General features: G+C 43.3%; 3 protein-coding genes across 5 annotated transcripts in view; 2 read left to right on the forward strand and 1 right to left on the reverse strand.

The window, feature by feature from the left end:
• On the forward strand, window positions 1-15,203 carry tmem251 (transmembrane protein 251). 2 transcript variants are annotated; one of them, XM_038967979.1, is made up of 2 exons: window positions 1-320; window positions 12,205-15,203. In XM_038967979.1, the coding sequence occupies exon 2, from the start codon at window positions 12,220-12,222 to the stop codon at window positions 12,670-12,672; it is 453 nt and encodes a 150-aa protein (XP_038823907.1). In that variant the 5' UTR covers window positions 1-320; window positions 12,205-12,219; the 3' UTR covers window positions 12,673-15,203. The 2 variants fall into 2 exon arrangements, with proteins under 2 accessions (XP_038823907.1, XP_038823908.1); XM_038967980.1 differs by lacking the exon at window positions 1-320 and adding an exon at window positions 8,381-9,456.
• On the reverse strand, window positions 15,020-17,078 carry si:dkeyp-55f12.3 (uncharacterized protein LOC568418 homolog). The gene is made up of 2 exons (XM_038967981.1): window positions 16,841-17,078; window positions 15,020-15,720 (listed from the first exon to the last, which is right to left on the reverse strand). Exons 1-2 carry the CDS (start codon window positions 17,043-17,045, stop codon window positions 15,638-15,640), a joined length of 288 nt encoding a protein of 95 aa, XP_038823909.1. The 5' UTR covers window positions 17,046-17,078; the 3' UTR covers window positions 15,020-15,637.
• The window catches only part of ubr7 (ubiquitin protein ligase E3 component n-recognin 7), a 16,601-nt gene continuing 13,104 nt past the window's right edge, over window positions 16,462-19,958 (forward strand). The window contains exons 1-4 of one of the 2 annotated variants that reach the window (XM_038967978.1): window positions 16,462-16,607; window positions 17,995-18,124; window positions 18,449-18,582; window positions 19,696-19,756. In XM_038967978.1, the coding sequence (XP_038823906.1) occupies window positions 17,996-18,124; window positions 18,449-18,582; window positions 19,696-19,756 (324 nt within the window). In that variant the 5' untranslated portion in view covers window positions 16,462-16,607; window position 17,995. Of the gene's footprint in view, window positions 16,608-17,786; window positions 18,125-18,448; window positions 18,583-19,695; window positions 19,757-19,958 lie in introns of those variants that run through there. The other variant, XM_038967977.1, reaches the window with a different exon arrangement.

The following is a 19,958-nucleotide window of genomic DNA, read 5'->3' on the forward strand; positions in this document are numbered from 1 at the left end:
AAAAAAAACAAGTTCCGACAAGGGAAGTTCGTTGTGAAAGGTCACCCAACTCAGAATATCAAGTTGGAAACACGGGCATCTTTCTAGACTTTCCGACCTGAAGTCAGAAGTTCGAGATTTCCGAGTGCCCAGTTGTTATGAACGCGGCATTATCTCATTTTCTAATATCTCTGGTCAGTCATATGACAAGGAAGAAAGGCAATCGGTGTTGTTGTTGGTTTATTAAATGGCCTGGGGTTATGAAATAATATGAACATGGATTTAAAATGAAATCACAGCAAGTTGCCTCGTCAACGAAACTGTTTGTCATGTAAAGAAAGGTGAGCTTCATGGCTAGCTAATGTTACACACTTTCCATCTGTCAAATCATGTGGTCTACCATTTTTAGCTAACTAGGCTTACGTTAACTTGACTGCCTAGCTAGTTAGCCAGAATCCGACTAGATGTTAATTACATTCTCTCTCTAGTCGTAACGCGGCGCGAGATATAATGTACCTCAATCCGGGGAAGGGAGATGACATTGTACTCCTAATTATCCGAACTAACAAATCTAGAAGATTCAAATAGAGCAAGTTTTTCGTCAGCATTCTAGGCTAGCTAATGCTATAGCAGCCCATTGGATTACATGAAAATGCGACGTCTAGCGCTGGGGGTGAGTAGTTACCGGAAGGGTTGTCGAATCAAATGGGCTGCTGTAGCATTAGCTAGCCTAGTATACTGACAAAAAACTAGCAGTCATTAAAGTCTAGCAGTATTTTAATCTTCTCTATTTGTCAGTTGGGATAATTAGGAGTGCACTGCCATTGAGGTACATTTCCCGTGCCATATCTCACGCTGGATGCGCATTGTCCTGATCGTGGCATTAGCAACGTTTCGACTAGACTAGAGAGATAATATGATGAACAGGGCCTAAAATTAACACCTGCCAAATGCGGGTAGATTTTAGCATTGACGGGTAAAATGTATATTTCATAAGCCACGTTGGCGGGTGGTCAGGGCTCTATAGTGCGAGCATTTAACTCGCATTTGTGAAAAAAATAGTTTAGTATGATCACATTTATAGTAAAATAACTGCTGCCTAAGCAGTTTTAAAAGTATTTCCTCCGTTTTGTTTCATAGCTGTTAAATTAATCGCACAAAGTCAAATAACTACGAATCCTATATGTGACTGACCAGCTCGATTCGATCTTACGTAGCAAAATGTGAAATTTTTAGAGACTCCCGAGCTAGAAAGTGTTATGAGGAACAATGGGAAAGTAATTCTGCTTTGAAAGTTGATTAACTTGTAACCTCACTTTTGAGAAAATGCCCCTTGAATGTTTTGGTACACCTACTGGAGAGTTCTTTTTTGTCTACACCCACTCAGCATTGTTCACACCCTCTTTCCCACCTATCTTTTTAAGGATTCACATGTGAGGCCATGTAATAAACAACCAAAGATTTCAAGACTAAAGGCTGGTTTATACTACAGGTGTGTTTGTAAATTTAATCTCGAGTGCCAGGGTGTGCTCTGGGCGTTCGTACACTCAGTGTTGTCAGATTGTCCGTTCGTAAATTCAGAGTGTTTCGCTCCCGGAGCGTTCAGTCTGGTGCTGTGGTGAGCTACCTGAAGAAGCGGCCCAGCCCATAACGTTAGCTAGCTGGCTTTATCCCAGTGTTTGTTTGTCAGTTAGTCCACCCCTCGGCATTGGATTGTCTGCACATTGCTGGCTAGATAGATAACGTTAGCTGGCTAAACAGAGTGGAAAAGCATCTGTCATATGAAGATTTGACAGCTAGCTAACTTGGCTCTTTATCCATGGCAAAGCGCACACTTGATCCGCTGGCCGAAGAGTTGGGTTGATCCGAGCGTTCTGTTCTAACAGTAGCAGTCAAGCACCCAAGCTAACGTTGGCTAGCTTGCTAGCTACTTCCAGACACAAATGCGAGAACAGCTCACTCTGACCATTTTACTCACCCTAGCAGAGTTGGTTAAGCTGTTTTTATGTTATCCACAGTATTAGTGACTGCAACTGTGCTGCTGGCAACAATTTAATAGTTTCTTTGCAAACATTTACTGACACTGGCCATATTCAACGGCTGTTGAGCGTTCGTAAATTTGTCAGTTATTCTGCACTCTGGCACATTCAGACGAGAGGGCTCTGAAATCGGAGTAGATAGCCAGAGCGAATTTACCAGCTACGTCTATCGACAGTTGTCACAGTGACATCATGAACATTCTATTGAAATGGTTACTTGCATAGTAGTGGAGTCTTTTGTTTAGACATGTAGCTAGCTAGTTAAACAATGAACCATAATCCCAACTCATAACATAGCTAGCTAAAATTAGGCTATAAACTAGTAATGCAAATGTCTCTGAGATACAAATAATATTACTATACAGATCATACACAATGTTAGCTTGGGACCCAGCCAGCTAACGTTAGCTTAACTTGAATGAAAACAACTTTCTGATAAAATTAGAAACGTGTAATATCTGAAAATGTAGCTAGCTAGACTATCTTACCGTATATGTGGATGGACGCTTCTCCCTCTGTCACGGATGCCATGGTTGTCCTTAGTTTGAAGATGTAATCCGGAGACAGGTGTTTTATACAACAGCCTTCTGTGTGTTCTCTTTTCGACTCTGTCGGCATATTTGAAATCAAACGGCAGATTTATTTCCTTCTCTTTAGCTGTCATACTCTAATAACACTGATTTCTAAACTCGGTCCTCCAGAAAGTGGTGAGCAACACTTAACCAGTTCTACTACGTGATATCTTGAAAAAAAAAGTTGTGTTAGAAAGGATTGCCAACCCATACTGACCAGCTCATGATCAGATCAAATACATTTTTATTTGTCAAATGCGCCGAATACAACAGTAAAATGCTTACTTACAAGCCCTTAATCAACAGTGCAGTTTAAGAAATGGAGATACGAAAATATTTACTAAATTAAACTAAAGGGAAAAAATATAAAATAAAAAGTAACACAATAAGAACGCGATATACAGCGGGTACCGGTACCGAGTCAATGTGCAGGTTAGTCGATTTGTAATTTGTAAATGTAGGTAGAGGCAAAGTGACTATGCATAGATAAAAAAACAGCGAGTATCAGCGGTGTAAAAACAAAGGGGGGGGGGGGGGGTTAGATGCTTGGGGGTAGAAGCTGTTTGGAAGCCTTTTGGTCCCAGACTTAGCGCTCTGGTACCGCTTACCGTGCGGTAGCGGAGAGAACAGTCAATGACTTGGGTGACTGGAGTCTTTGACTATTTTTTGGGGCCTTCCTCTGACACCGCCTAGTATATAGGTCCTGGATGGCAGGAAGCTTGGCCCCAGTGTTGTACTGGGCGGTATGCAATGCCCTCTGTAGTGACTTACGGTCAGATGCCGAGCAGTTGCCATACCAGGCAGTGATGCAACCGGTCAGGATGCTCTCGATGGTGCAGCTGTAGAACCTTTTGAGGATCTGGGGACCCATGCCAAATCTTTTCAGTCTCCTGAGGGGGAAAATGTGTTGTCATGCCCTCTTCACGACTGTCTTGGTGTGTTTTGACCATGATAGTTTGTTGGGTATGTGGACACCAAGGAACTTGAAGCTCTCAACCCACTCCACTACAGCCCCGTCAATGTTATTGGGAGCCTGTTTGGCCCTCCTTTTCCTGTAGTCCACGAACAGCTCCTTTGTCTTGCTCACATTGAGGGAGAGGTTGTTGTCCTGGCACCACACTGCCAGGTCTCTGACCTCCTCCCTATAGGCTGCCCCATCTTTGTCGGTGATCAGGCCTACCACTGTTGTCGTCAGCAAACTTAATTATGGTGTTGGAGTCATGCTTGGCCACGCAGTCGTGGGTGAACAAGGAGTACAGGGGGAGACTAAGCACGCACCCCTGCAACAACACATCAGCGTGGCAGATTTTTTAAATTCTATTTTACCTTTATTTAACTAGGCAAGTCAGTTAAGAACAAATTCTTATTTTCAATGACTGCCTAGGAACAGTGGGTTAACCTTTCTGGCGCAGGCGTTCCTCTAGCGACCCACCTCGACAACATCCGGTGAAATTGCAGAGCGCCAAATTCAAAATACAGAAATAGTCATAATAAACACAAGTGTTATACATCGGCCTAAAGATGAACGTCTTGTTAATCCAGTCACTTTGTCAGATTTCAAAAAGGCTTTATGGCGAAAGCATACCATGCGATTATCTGAGTACAGCGCCCCGCTTACAAAAGCATACAAACATTTTACAACCAAGTAAAGGAATTACAAAAGTCAGAAATAGCGATAAAATTAATCACTTACCTTTGAAGATCTTCATATGGTTGCAGTCACACGAGTCCCAGCTACACAAACATTTTTTCGTTTTGTTTAATAAAGTCCCTCTATATCCCCAAAACTTAGTTTTGTTGGCGCATTTTGTTCAGTAATCCACTGGCTCAAAGGCGGTCAACACATGCAGACAAATACATCCTAATAGTACCAGTAAAGTTCGTTGAAACATGTCAAACGATGTTTATAATTTATCCTCAGGTTGTCTATTGTCTAAATAATCGATAATATTTCAACCGGACAATAGCGTCTTCAATAGAAAGGAAAAACAACGAATGGAGCGCACTCGATCACGCGCGCAAACCAGCTCTGCATTCTTCCTCAGTCCACAGACAGAAAGGTCTCATTCTTCTTCATTTTTCAGAAAACAAGCCTGAAACAATGTCTAAAGACTGTTGACATCTAGTGAAAGCCATAGGAACTGCAATCTGGGTCCTAACCCATTAGATACTCTATAGGCATTCAATTGAAAATACCCACATCAAAAAAATCCCACTTCCTGGATGGATTTTCCTCAGGTTTTGCCTGCCATATCAGTTCTGTTATACTCAAGACATTATTTTATCAGTTTTGGAAACTTTTGAGTTTTCTATCCAAATCTACCAATTATATTCATATCCTAGCTTCTGGGCCTGAGTAACAAGCAGTTTACTTTGGGCACGCTTCTCATCCAGATGTCAAAATACTGCCCCCAAGCCATAAGAAGTTACTGCCTTGTTCAGGGGCAGAACGACAGATTTTTACCTTGTCAGCTCGGGGATTCAATCTTGCAACCTTTCGATTACTAGTCTAACGCTCTAACCACTAGGCTACCTGCCGCCCCGGTGTGTTGTTGCCTACCCTTACCACCTGGGGGCGGCCCTTCAGGAAGTCCAGGATCTAGTTGCAGAGGTTGGTGTTTAGTCCCAGGGTCCATAGCTTAGTGATGAGCTTTGTGGGCACTATGGTGTTGAACGCTGAGCTGTAGTCAATGAACAGCATTCTCACATAGCTGTTCCTTTTGTCCAGGTGGGCAAGAGCAGTGTTGATTGAGATTGCATCATCTGTGGATCTGTTGGGGCGGTATACGAATTGGAGTGGGTCTAGGGTTTCCGGGATGATGGTGTTGATGTGAGCCATGACCAGCCTTTCAAAGCACTTCATGGCTACCGACGTGAGTGCTACGGGGTGGTAATCATTTAGGAAGATTACCTTTGCTTTCTTGGGCGCAGGGACTATGGGGGTCTGCTTGAAACTTCTAGGTATTACAGACTCTGTCAGGGAGAGGATGAAAATGTTCACTAACACTTGTCAGTTGGTCCGCGCATGCTTTGATTACACGTCCTGGTAATCCGTCTGGCCTGTTTAAAGGTCTTGCTCACATAGGCTACGGAGAGCGTGATCACACAGTCGTCCGGAACAGCTCGTGCTCTCATGCATGCTTCAGTGTGCTTGCATCGAAACGAATGTAAAAGGCATTTAGCTCGTCTTGTAGACTCGCGTCACTGGGCAGCTCGCGGCTGGGTTTCCCTTTTGTAGTCTGTAATAGTTTGCAAGCCCTGCCACATCCGACGAGCTTCAGAGCCAGTGTAGTAGGATTCAATATTAGTCCTGTATTGACACTTTGCCTGTTTGATGGTTCATCTGAGGGCATAGTGGGATTTCTTATAAGCGTCCGGATTAGTGTCCCGCTCCTTGAAAGCGTGTAGCTCGGTGCTGACGTTGCCTGTAATCTATTGCTTCTGGTTGGGATATGTACGTACAGTCACTGTGGGGACAACGTCGTTGATGCACTTATTGATGAAGCCGGTGACTGAGGGGGTATTTTCTATTTATTTAACTAGTCAAGTCAGTTAACAAATTCTTATTGACAATGACGGCCTACACCGGCCAAACCTGGACGACGCTGGGCCAATTGTGCGCCGCTGAGTGCCTGTTAGATTTTTACATCTACCCGCAACAGTGGCTTGTGGACCAAAAACTTGATTTTAATAACTGGGAACTGGGAAATATCTGACTTAAGTGCCATGCATTCAGGTGGTAAGGGGGTTATTGTGTGTGGATTTCTTCTGTCTGGCCGCAATTAGGCTACCGAAAGTGCATACATTGGGCGATGTCATCAGAGAACGTGTATTTTGGGAGTGTGTGTTCATTAAACGTTGGAGAAAAAACTTTCCTAGTGTGTGAGGAACACGGTTGCTGGCTTCATAAATGCTAGCCAGCTACCTTCTTTAGAATCATACATTTTTTGTTTTGCTAGAGTTATGCTAACCTGTTCCTTTAGCTTTGTTAGTTAGCTTGCTGGCTAGTTGTAGGTTAGCTGGCTAGTTGATTACAATAGTTTGCTACTGCCATCGAGTTGTTGTTGTGCTATCACGAGGTACCCCCAAGCATCCACGGGGTTCTCCCCCTTTGAGCTCCTGTATGGCCGTCGGCCCCGCGGGCTGCTGGACCTATCCAAGGAGGTCTGGGAAGAACAGCCGACCCCCCCCCCCCCCCCCCCCTTCGCAGCGTAGTAGAACATGTGGAGGAGATGAGGGAGAGGATGATGGCGATTTGGCCAGTGGTGAGAGAGCACATGGCCCAGGCGCAACGTGCCCAGGAGCGTGTCTACAACCGGGGGGGCCCAACCACGAGAGTTCCAACCAGGTGAGAAGGTCTTGGTGCTGATCCCTACAACAGAGAGTAAATTCCTGGGCCCTACGACATCGTTGAGCGGGTAGGTGACGTCAACTATAAGGTCCGCCAACCGGGGCGGACAAAAACCCCTCCAGCTTTACCATGTGAATTTACTGACGAAATGGCACGCACGTGAGGTGCTGTGCGTAACGTGGACCCGGCCACAGCATGCCCCGCCCTCGGTCGAAGTTGCAATGGGGGAAGACCTCAGCCCGACCCAACGAGAAGAGCTCAGAGAGTTGGTCCAGCAGAATACTGCCGTGTTCTCCGAGGTGCCGGGGCGCACGGATCTCGTGGAACATCACATCCACACCCGTCCGGGAGAAAAAGTGCGTAAACGGCCATACTGAATACCAGAAGCCCGGAGGGTGGCGGTCCAGCGGGAAGTGGCAACGATGCTTGAAATGGGGGTACTGGAGGAGTCATACAGTGAGTGGTCTAGCCCCATAGTGCTGGTTCCGAAACCGGACGGATCGTCCGCTTCTGTAATGACTTCCGAGGCCTGAACAAGGTCAGTAAGTTTGATGCCTACCCCATGCCCCGGGTGGATGAACTGATCGACCGCTTGGGGATGGCGAGATACGTCAGCACCTTGGAACTGACGAAGGGGTACTGGCAGGTGCCACTGGCAGCGGCCTCCCGGGAGAAGACTGTCTTCTCCATCCCAGGGGGGCTATACCACTACCGGGTTCTGCCTTTTGGGCTCCACGGGGAACCAGCGACCTTTCAGCGACTCATGGACCGCGTCCTGCGGCCGCACAGTGAGTACGCCGCTGTTTATTTAGATGACATAATTGTGCACAGTAACAGTTGGGAGTCACATCTTTGTAGGTTACAGGCCGTGGTGGATGCGCTAAGGGATGCAGGTCTGACGGGGAGACTAAAGAGGCCTTTCTACTGACTCTGAAAAACACCAAAAGAATGATGTGGCCAGGGCAATACATTGCAATATCCGTACTGTGAGACACCAAAATTGTGGCAAAATTGCTTAAGGACAACAAAGTCAAGGTATTGGAGTGGCCATCACAAAGCCCTGACCTCAATCCTATAGAAAATGTGTGGGCAGAACTGAAAAAGCATGTGTGAGCAAGGAGGCCTACAAACCTGACTCAGTTACACCAACTCTTTCAGGAGGAATGGGCCAAAATTCACCCAATTTATTGTGGGAAGCTTGTGGAAGCCTACCAGAAACGTTTGATCCAAGTTAAACAATTTAAAGGCAATACACTCAATTAGTATTTAGTAGCATGTAAACTTCCGACCCACTGGGAATGTGATGAAAGGAAAAAAGCTTAAATAAATCATTCTCTACTATTATTCTGACATTTCACATTCCTAAAATAAAGTGGTTATCCCAACTGGCCTAAAACAGGGAATTTTTACTGGGATTAATTGTCAGGAATTGTGAAAAACTGAGTTTAAATATATTTGGCTAAGGTGTATGTAAACTTCCGACTTCAACTGTATCTCCGTATATAATAACTTTATACATCAAACTCCACTAATGAGACATGTTATCCTCATATAATCTAAAGTCATGTTGTCCTCGTTAACATGTCTCATTGTAAGAGGATAACATGTATCTAACGAGACGACATGTTGTCCTCTGAGATTTCTGAGACATGTTATCCTCTACCTGTAGATCCAACAGCGGTGTTGGACATACCCCTATATAACATTGCCAATCAGCTCACACGGAAGTGGTTGTGACATTCATTCACCTCTTTCACACGTAAGCTAGTCCCCTGACAGCTCTCATTCACTCAATACTTAGTAGCTCAATTTCAATCCTCTTATTATCCAAATTCCTAATGGTAATAATTTAAATCGTTTGTTATCCAAATTTCAATCGGTTTTTGTTAACCACATTTCTTTCAGCTTATTATTCCATATCTCACAATCACATAACTTTCACATCCACATTCACTTAGTACTATTTCCAAACACACTCGGAAGTCTCCTCATTACCCACGTGCATCGTCTACGATTCTCTGTCATTACTTGCTATGCACAATATGTATCGCCAACGGTGCTCTTGCCGTTACTTGCTATACATATAAATAACACATACTCAAAAATACCTTGCGTTCTTTTTTTTCTAGCTGCAGACCACATCAAAATTTATTCTAAATGCCTATAGGCAGCTGTCAGCGGGGCGTTGCCCTCGCTCTAGTCTTCTCTTAAAACTAGTGAATGGTCTTCTCTCTATAAGACTATGGGTACCTTTTTTATGCGTTACTCGCCTTGATTTTCTTCCTTTTTTTAATCCTTAATTTTTTTTTTATACAGATTGATTTCAATTGACTTACTGAAATCAGTTGCCTTCCCTCAATTGTTCGCGGATGGTGTGTCTCCTCCTGGACAGCTCACAGTAAGGGTCTGGTCTGTGCGGGTCTCGTCGTCTTTTTGGTCACATGGAAATTTCCCTCACGCTTCATAAAATGCGCCACCAGTTTTCCTCGCAGACCCCCACTGGAAAGCTCCGCAGGTAGATTAAATAATTCTATTCGTGATGCCAAATTGTCTTAGAAATTCTACACCAGGGACACTCGAAGTCAATCTTAAATTAATAATTCTTTATTCTCAGGGCTTTGGAGAGGTTCCAACCAACTCAATGCACCATGTACACATGTCGAACAGGAGCTCTAACGAGGCAGTCTTGTTAGTTCCCTTATATACTGGTTACAGACATGTTACATAGGCATAGTTCCAGCATGTGTCTGGCACTGTCTCCTATCTTATCCTAAAGAACATATTCTGGGCGTTCTGCCAGATGGTCCTAAGGAGAAGGTCATGACGCACCCTCATATCTTTACCAGGGACAGACAGGAATCAAGGATTGTTTACGACACCAAGGATAAGATTTACATTTTCAAGACTGTTTCTTCATTTAATTAAATTTCCTTCACACCACGCTCAAAGTTACTTAGGTCACTCGTTTTGCCCATTCTAACGTTCAAATGAACTGTAACTGGATGTCTTTCTGTCTGCTTTATATAGTAAGCCATGGCCACGTAACTCACTGTCTGTAAGAGCGATCCAGTTTCATGAATGGGGTGGTGTATGTAATAAACTGTGTGTGTGTGTGTGTGTACACAGAGTGTACAAAACATTAGGGTGCCTTCCTAAATTGAGTTGCACACCCTTTTGCAATCAAAACATCCTCAATACGTCAGTGCATGGACTCTACAAGGTGTCAAGCGTTCCATAGGGATGCTGGCTCATGTTGACTCCAATGCTTTTCACAGTTTTGTCAAGTTGGCTGCATGTCCTTTGGGTGGTGGACCATTCTTGATACACGCAAGAAACTGTTAATCTTGAAAAACCCGGCAGCATTACAGTTCTTGACATACTGAAACTGGTGTGCCTGGCACCTACTACCATACCCCCGTTCAAAGGCACTTTAAATATTTTCTCTTGGCCATTCACCCTCTGAATGGCACACATACACAATCCATGTCTGTTTTCTCAAGGTTTAAAAATCCTTCTTTAACGTGTCTCCTCCCCTTCGTCTACACTGATTTGAAGTGGATTTAACAAGTGAGCTCAATAAGGGATCATAACTTTCACCTGGTCAGTCTGTATGTCATAGAAAGTGCAGGTGTTCCTAATGTTTTGTACACTGTGTGTGAACGTATGTACAGTACCAGTCAAAAGTTTGGACACCTACAAATTCAAGGGTTTTATTTTATTTTTAAATTTGGATCACTACTGGCTGTAAGCGAACGAGTGATGCGTGTTTGGAGCTGTACTGGCTGTATCCAAGGCTCAGCCAATCGTTCACATAACAGAACGCAGCATACGACTGAAGAGAGAAGAGACAACCAACTTGCTAGTTACAGCATCAGCACGCGCTCTAGAAAGACAGCGGAGAGTGGAAAGGCAGCTTGGCAGGTACAGCAGCGCGTCCCCTGAACGGTAACGTTGGGTGAGAAGCCTGACCACGGAGACGGGTGAGAAGGTGATGTGTGGGTGTGGTCACAAGCGTTCTATTATAAAGACTGTCATGGCTAACTGCAATTTTAGTGTATTGTTTTTTTCTTAAGACTTGTCATTTGTAGGAAAGTCTGCCATGGGCCTATAACTACGTTGTATGATTTATGAAGGATATGAGATGGACTTTATTCAGTCAGTTCAACACCATTTATAAAGTAGTCAAGCTTACTGTTCATCAAACAATTTACAGTAATACTATGCTCCAACCCTTCATGGCTGCATATGAAACACGCAAAATAAAATAAATGAATGTGCCAGAAAACAGTAGGCTAAGTGGATTTTGACTCATCGTTACCACATTATATGGGACGGTCAAATTGACTGACATAGATGATGAAGGAGCATCATGCTCTCTCCCTCCGTGTACAGATTGACTGGCTACAAGCACAGTGTACACAACACACACACACACAGGTACTGGGAGGCGGGGCAGACTGTCAAACCCGCCATCGCTCACTTTGTGACTGACAGGCGCCTGTCCTATCAATAGATCGCTAGAATATACATATCGTTCATTCTAGCGGGAGAGGGCTCGGCTGACTTTTTTTAATGACTTTGTATTGTAAAAAATGTGCCTAGTTAATTTAAGTGGAAAAAGTACCCAGCTGAAAATGTGTTTGTAACCGGCTGTGTAGGCGACAGCTTGCGCTAGTGGAAAACGCTGCCAAATGTAACATATCATACTAATTTGAGTATCCCTGATTTACATCTACTCTGAGACCAGGCTGGCCTAGGTGGTTCTCCTGGGGTGCATTCAGTTTGATTTTAATGTTTACTACGTTGCATAATGGTGTACTGAATGTCACATTTCCCCAAAACATTGAACGTTCTTCATCAAGGATGTAATCATTATTGGACTAATTCAGGTAGGTCCCTCCCCGTTTTGTTCCGTTTTAAGAAATGTTTTGCAACAGAATCGGAGTATTGAATACGCCCCAGACTTTGAGGTACATTTACTGTTTGGTGGGGGTGGCAGGGTGTGGCTTGAAGCAATGCGTGACATATTTAAAGGGCAGCGGACATGCTGACAGCGTTCCCCAACCCACAACCCCACCCATTTTTGAACTGGTCGTTCAGAACAGCACTGTTTTTGTTTAATTGACTGTTACAGTAAAACATATCATACTGAATGTAGCCCAAATGTTTTTTACCCAGGGGTGGCCAACTGGGTAAGAAAATGGGTATACATAATGCAAGCTATTGAGTAGTACTACGAAACTAAGGCCCTTTTGTGTTCCAGGGAGGAGTATGGAGAATGATGAACTTCCGTCAGCGGATGGGATGGATCGGCGTGGGGCTGTACCTTCTGGCTAGCGTGGCTGTCGTCTACTATGTCTTTGAGATCGACCAAACATACAACCGTCTCACCCTGGAGCACGTGGAGCGGGTGGCTCAGGAGCAGCGACCTCTGGCAGGGGACAACACGCCTCCCGCCGCATCCTCTGGGCCCCCATCCTCAGCCTCACTGCCCACCTGGACCCAGAGTCTCAAAACTCGCCTGCTCCTCTTGCCCTTCTGGGTGTGGGTCACCATCTTCCTCGTGCCCTACCTTCAGGTGTTCCTCTTCCTCTACTCGTGCACGCGTGCTGACCCCAAGACGGTGGGCTACTGCATCCTGCCCGTATGCCTGGCGGTACTCTGCAACCGCCACCAGACCTTTGCCAAGGCGTCCAATCAGATCAGCCGGCTGCAGCTGATTGACACCTAAAGTGTCCAACCGATTGAGACGGTGGATAATATCAGAGGTGGGGTGAGCAGCCTTAGTGCATGCTGCACACAAACTAGGCGGCGGCCTACTACTCTCCCACCTGAACTACAGGATGCTTAACACTCAACTAGTGCACTGTGTGAAGTGTTAAGCCTACCAGTCTTCACTAGGCAATTCACTTGGGGGTTTGGTGGTGGTTTTGTTGATGTGTATGTGTGCTGTTCTTGAGATGAACAATGGTACGTGTTTCACAACCCTTTGTATTTGTGATTTCTTACATTCAACAAAGGCTGGACCAAAGGGTGCCAAGTGCTCCAGGGTCTCACCACAGTACCTGACTATGATAGACACCAATCATTGAGGGTTTATCCGTTCACTGCAAGGTCCCATTTTTTTTGAGCAAATAATTCTGTGAGGAAAGGTTGAGAGCCATATTGGTTCAATCATCATCCCAAAACTATTACTGACTCGAAGTAAGGTGAAATATGACGTGTCAACTAATTTGTACAGACAGTTTTAGGAATGTGATGCCATTTTAAAAAACTGTCTTAGTGGACCAGTAGTGATTCTTAGATAAGTACTGCAGTGTTTTGTTATTGGTCTGAATGTATTTTGTAGTGTTATTTACTGCTGTGTTGGCTCAGTAATTTCCTTCTACATAACATGCTTTTTTTGTCATTCTATTACTTGCAATATTTAGGAAGTGTTTCGGAGATTCGTCCATCTATCCAGTATTTGTATAAGATAAATATCTTGTGCCTTTTAGGACTCCCCCCCACCCTCCAAGTAAAGTCAAAGAAAGTCCACACAAAGCACACGGACCATGCTTTTGAAAAATACCGATCTTCTACTACAGCCATTGTTTGTTGTCCTTGTGTGCCATAAAGTGACAAAAACATAACATGAAATTGTCAAAATGTTATTGCCTTTTTTATGAGGATCCCTGGTCCCTTCTTTGTAAGACATTTATGTGGAAATGTTGTATGTTCAATATTGATCAATGAGTTGTGGAATCCTTCACATATGTAAGTTACGAGGAAAATGTTCACTGCCAACAAAGATAATTTCCTATCTTGAAATGAGCAATGGGACAAATTTGGCTAACCTATATGATCTTAAATCTGTCTTGGATGTCTGTGCCACATTAATTTATATGGCAGGTAGTGTCCTTAAGCAATTCTGCAAAATACTAATTTGAACCTTGTTTTGAAATCATCTTTGGCTACTCTGTGTTGATGGGAGGTCAACCTCCATATTTTTAAACGTTTCCAATTGATTCAAGATGGAACTGTTTTGATTTAATGTTCCATCTACATTAGCACAGTAATGAATGTACAAAAGGTTTATTTGACCTTCCTCCCAACACAGGGAATTGGCATGTGCTGCGTCGAGTGACCTGACCGAAAGGGAATTGGGCTGGGTTGTGTTCATTAAGGCACACAAAGCGTATAAAAATGTTTTCTAACAGAAAATACAAATTTGTCCAGGTAATCCTTCCATGCTTATCAGTTCTGTTTCCTAATGAACACAACCCTGATTTTTGTCCTTGACTATACAGCATGTGTCACTCATTGTAGAGGCCCAAGTGTATGCGGGTTTGTGCTCTTCCCTTGTCCATTATTAGTAAGGAACCCCCCTCACCTGGTTGTCTAGGGCTTAATTGAAAGCAAAAACCAACAGACTAGGCCCTCTATGTAATGAGTTTGACACCCCTGCTATAAAGCAGGGTTCCCCAAACTTTGTTCTGGGGTGCCTATTTTGGTTTTTGCCCTTGTACTACACAGCTGATTCAAATAATCAAAGCTTGATGAGTTGGTTAATAGAATCAGCTGTGTAGTGCTAGGGCAAAAATGTGCACTGGGGTGGGGCTGCTATAAAGGATCATCTACTTGGGTTTTGGACTGGGTGTTTTTAGTGGCTCACATTACATTTTAACTGAACTATTATCTTTCACTCCACCCCGTTTCAACTTCATCTATTTTTACTATGTTGCACCCATTAACAACTTGGGTCCTCAGAAATTGCAGTGTCTACAAAGGGTCACGTTCAGAAGGCATCAGATGGAGTTACTACCTGAACTCATAGGAATGCTCATTTTGATCAATTTTCTCCTACCGAAAGTACTATTGGTTTTAACAAGATACAACTGACTACAGTTACTGAAACCTCAAGCTATTCTCAGGATAGCCAATGTGGTGACATTATCTACCCAATAACCTGATTTGATCAATAAGTGTCAAGGTCAAATCATACTTTGCAGAAGCTTCCCTACTCGACCAGAGTTGTCCACCCTTGATTCAACCTACACAAGTCCTATATGATAGTTTGGACATACAGCACTAGCCTGTAGAGACACTACCTGGCATGTTTATTTTTGAAAAGTCGTATCAGAAGAAAAAAAATATGGGCTTGTTTGGTCTGTCTAAAAGAATGAGTGGTGCTTCTGATTTCTATTGCCTTTCAAATCTAAACACACTGTGATTAAAATAAGGTCTGGATTGTAAGAAAATTAAACGTATTATGGGAAAATGTCTGCAGACCATTCATGTAATTTCTCAAAGCAAGCAAATGCTGGGGGGACAGTGCAATTCTATTATCCATTAACAAAATTTATATGAAATACATTCCACTTAAATGATTGACATTTATACAAATGTTCAAAACAAACATTTCAATTGTAACAAGAGAAAGATGTAGATCATAACTGCAATGATTGCCAAGGCAGGAGCAATACCATACATGAGTGGGAGTGAATTACTAATAGCCACCCAGTGGATTGAATAATACGGGCTGGCATATCTGCCCCCAAAACAGTGTCCTCCAGTCTTGTATGCCAGGACCACCAGACTCTTCTTCCTACAGTAGTCTTCTAAGTCCCAAATGGCAACCTAGTGCACTACTTGGGCCCTGGTCAAAAGGAGTGAACTATATAAGAAAAGGGGTGCCATTTGGGACAGAGCCCTTGTCAGGCCCTCAAGGTCTTGGACCGCTTTGCAGGAGGCTGCATAATAGGGGCTTTTGTGTCTTCATCATCTTCCTCCTCCTCATCTGCAACAGATGACAGAAAATTACTTTTGTGATCAAGTTACATTTTGGGGGGCGGTTGACAGAAGTGAAAACAAACCAACAGACATTACACAAACATTTATCTCCTCCTCCCCTTCCCACCCATAGGACCTGCTTAAAGTACATTACATATAGTGATATTAAAAACTGTCAAGTGTCGTAGTCCATATGTTAATATTGGACTCATTTTAGATTGCATCAGTTTAATGAAGCCTGTCACGGACTGAGGTAGGTTCAGTAAAATAATTTGACCAAGCCATATTTAATTGTTTTATCTCATGTAGCACAAGATACGGAGCATGGTTACATATCAGTGATCAAATACCAGTTATGTCAGAGATGCATGTTTTAATGATTGAGAGGAATATTCACATCAAATCTGTTGACACAATTTATGCAGCTTGATAACACACTGTGCAGGCATGACACAAAGCTGATTGATTTGATAGCCATCTGCCTATATCTGATATACATAATGTCTTCAAATATCATAGGCCGCCTACCCATAGTCTCAAGAAGGAGGAATAGAACATTGTTTCATCTGAAATGACAGGCTGCAGGCTTTATGTTTTAAACACTTGTAATTTGATAAGTTGTGATATCGGGAAAACGCAATGATCATATCAATACTCCAATGACGGAATCAATTCATCTGTTCACATGCACACGTAGTAACAAGATATGTTTGTACGTCACAGTGGCATCATAAGCACAACAAACGTATTCATGCTGACAAAAAAAGCTAGCAAGCTAGTCGGTTTGATACTCGGAAGATCTGTGTTATGAAGTAGCTAGCCCAAAGACAGTTATCTAAATTAATTCTCTGATCAACGTGGGCGGTTTATCTGATCATCCAAAGATTTGCTAAGGTTGGGATTTGTCTATATAATGATTTTCATAGCAACTAGTTATCTACCGAAAGGTGTTGTGTTCTTCCATGTCATGATTAGCTAACCAAAATTGATAGATTTCGCGAGACACTAGCCACAATAGAAACAGAGCAATTCGCGAACCTTGTTTTGTTTTTACAAACATCCATTGCGGTAGCTAAGCGTGTTGTTAAATGAGCTACCAGTAACGTTAGCTAGCTAACCAAGCTCACCGTCGTCGACTTGCAAATCCCCCTTGTCATTTCCTCCGCAAAATTGTTCTTGTACAACGAGATCAGTGAGGAGCCCCGATACGTCTGCGTTTAATTTCTTAATCCCCACTATCATAGAAGTGAGGTTATTTTCTGTTTTTACGATAATCTCTTTCTTCAGGCCATCCCTGTATTTTAGCTCTCCTCGTATCTCAGTAGCTGCCATGATTGTTGAACCATGACCCTAGTTTCAACTCTGACCCGAGTCGTAGCGGCATTTTGACGGAGAATCGATTTGGTCAGTCTTGTACTTTCTGAGACTTTAGCCATATTTGCACAAAGACATATATAAATAACAACCACTAACTAAACCAATAGGTAGACAATAGTTTAATTTTCATCAAAATGTGAAGATCTCAGAAGTGCTTTTCAGAAACTCCCGCCAACAGGGTGAAATGTTAGCATAACCGGAAATCGTGCGGAAATTGTCATTGTGAGATAGCTACAGTGAGGGGGTTCGATTAATCTAGCCCGGGCGCCCGTGTAAACATGTTTAGTTTTGGCTTAAAGTTGGTTACATTCGACTTGGAACCGGGCTGCCTCCCTGGCGCGAGCCAGCTGCTCTGCTCTATCTAAATCTGCTCAAAACAATAGTGACGTAATTAAGCAAGTTCAGTAATGAGTAGGATTCTTTCTTTTCCCATGCAAAGTGATTGCTTTTCTGCCGTCCAAGTGAAACTAATTTGACATTGCTAACATTTATTTGATGGAAAATAGATAGTATGTTATAGTATATAAATAGTATGTTTCCGAACGATGCAACATGATGCCTTGTTAACAACATGATCGAACGGCGCAGATTACTGTTCATTTTGAGATGGGCGTTCCTCCCTCCCCGCTTTCTCCAGATGACGTGCCGGCCCATTGCACGGTTCGACCTGGGCCAATGTAAAATAACTCCCTCAGTGTATCGGGTTTGAGAATAACATAACGTCCAGTGCGCTCCAATCTTTTTTTGCTTATTGTATCTAATTTATTGTATATTTTGGTGAACAGAGCATTTTGATACCTCTTCTCAAGTCATGGACGTCCCTGTTTAGATTTATCTGGCGCTCTACATTTTGCCCTGGAACAGGAACTTGTATTCACACTTTTTTCACCTTCTATTTTCCAAGAATGGCGGCAAATGAGGGAGATGAGGCTACTGTTTCTTTGGTAGATGTTTTGGAAGAAGATGAAGAGTTGGAGAATGAGGCATCTGCTGTTTTAGCTGGTAGTGATTCTGAGAAGTGTTCCTATCCCGAGGTAGGCTATTTGCTCCACATTGCTAGAGAAACACAAATGATTCCAATTTAAGTTAGCTATAATACAGCTTTGCAGTCTAAGCCAGTGTTTAGTTTCAAATGGATTTCGAAAAATGAAAACTTTAGCGACGTCACCAATCTGATGTCTCCGCCAACCTAAATGACAATTGTTAATAAATTGAACTTGATTTGTATTTTTATGAACTCGTTATAACAAAATGTAACCTGTGGTTTTATCAAATGTAACGTTACATTTTCATGCTCTATCCGAAGGACTCAAGTTGATGTCAGTTTCACACGTGTTTGTTTTGATGTGGTCTTGCAGGGCTATGTGAAGCGACAAGCCCTCTATGCCTGCAGCACCTGCACACCAAAGGGGGGCCAGCCAGCCGGAGTCTGCCTGGCCTGCTCCTACAAATGCCACGAAGGCCATGACCTGTTTGAGCTCTACACCAAAAGGTGAGTTTCACTGCATTGTTGATAATTTTTTCAATTAATCTTTCCTCAATTCCTTGCATCCTCTCTCGTTGCCACCTTCTCAAAACCTATTGGAGAAGAAAGTCTGAAGGGAGGGACCTTGGACCTACTCCTCCAATAAGGTTGAGGAGGTGAGGAGCTGGGATGACGAATTCAGATAGAGACGTGGAGTGGACACCTAAAGGATAAGACAGACCAACACAAACGTGGGCCATGCGCAATAGATCAAATGTTTGGTGTCGATGAACGGAGGTGATGCAGAATTGTCGGGAAATGAACAGAAATACTGTAGGACAATATTTCAGTGCTGTGTGTGCCCCTATATCTGTACTCAAAGGTATTATTGTCCCACACAATGAAATTGGGGAGGGGGCTGTGGATCTGTCTCCGTCCGTTTGTTTGTAAACTAGTCACACGCGATATCTCAGACAGAGATGCGTCTTGCCACAGAGATCTGGCATTTACAAAATTACACTGATTGGGCCAAGGTGGGAGTTAAAGTAATTCATTGATGGGGGTTGCATCATTTGTGGGGGATGACATGTTTACTGTTGCCTTGTTTGTCCTGTACCACCCTACATGCCACTGCTGGCTTGTCTCTGAATCTAAGCAGGGTTGGTCCTGGTCGGTCCCTGGATGGTAGACCAGATGCTGCTGGAAGTGGTGTTGGAGGGCCAGTAGGAGGCATTCTTTCCTCTGGTCTAAAATAAATATCCCAATGCCCCAGGGCAGTGATTGGGGACATTGCCCTGTGTAGCGTGCTGTCTTTCAGATGGGATGTTAAATAGGTATGGTCACTAAAGATCCCATGGCACTTATTGTAAGAGTAGGGGTGTTAACCCCGGTGTCCTGGCTAAATTCCCAATCTGACCATCATGGCTAATCATCCCCAGCTTCCAATTGGCTCATTCATCCCTCCCTCCTCTCCCCTGTAACTATTCCCCAGGTATTTGCTGTAAATGAGAATGTTTTCTCAGTCAACTTACCTAGTGAAATAAATAAAATCATGAACCACAGCACTCTAGCTTTATCTGAGATATTGCAGATGCGAACAGAATTTTCCTACAGTTAATCCTGAGCTGGGAATTTTTGCAGGCATTTCCGCTGTGACTGTGGAAACGGCAAGTTTGAAGAGATGAGGTGCAAGTTATACTCAGTAAGTTTCCTTACATTTATTGAAATTGTGGTAGTTTTGATGTGATGCTGTAGTTTGAGTTAGAGACATTAGGCCAATAACAGCATGATGTGCATGTTTTCTATATGAAGCCAGTTACGGGTCTGGACAAATATATTGGCACCCTTGCACTTTTCTTAAATAATTCCCTATTTCTTCTAAAATAAGTTGAAATTGAAAACAA

The sequence above is a fragment of the Salvelinus namaycush genome, chromosome 29 (assembly GCF_016432855.1).
Source record: "Salvelinus namaycush isolate Seneca chromosome 29, SaNama_1.0, whole genome shotgun sequence".
NCBI lineage: Eukaryota > Metazoa > Chordata > Actinopteri > Salmoniformes > Salmonidae > Salvelinus > Salvelinus namaycush.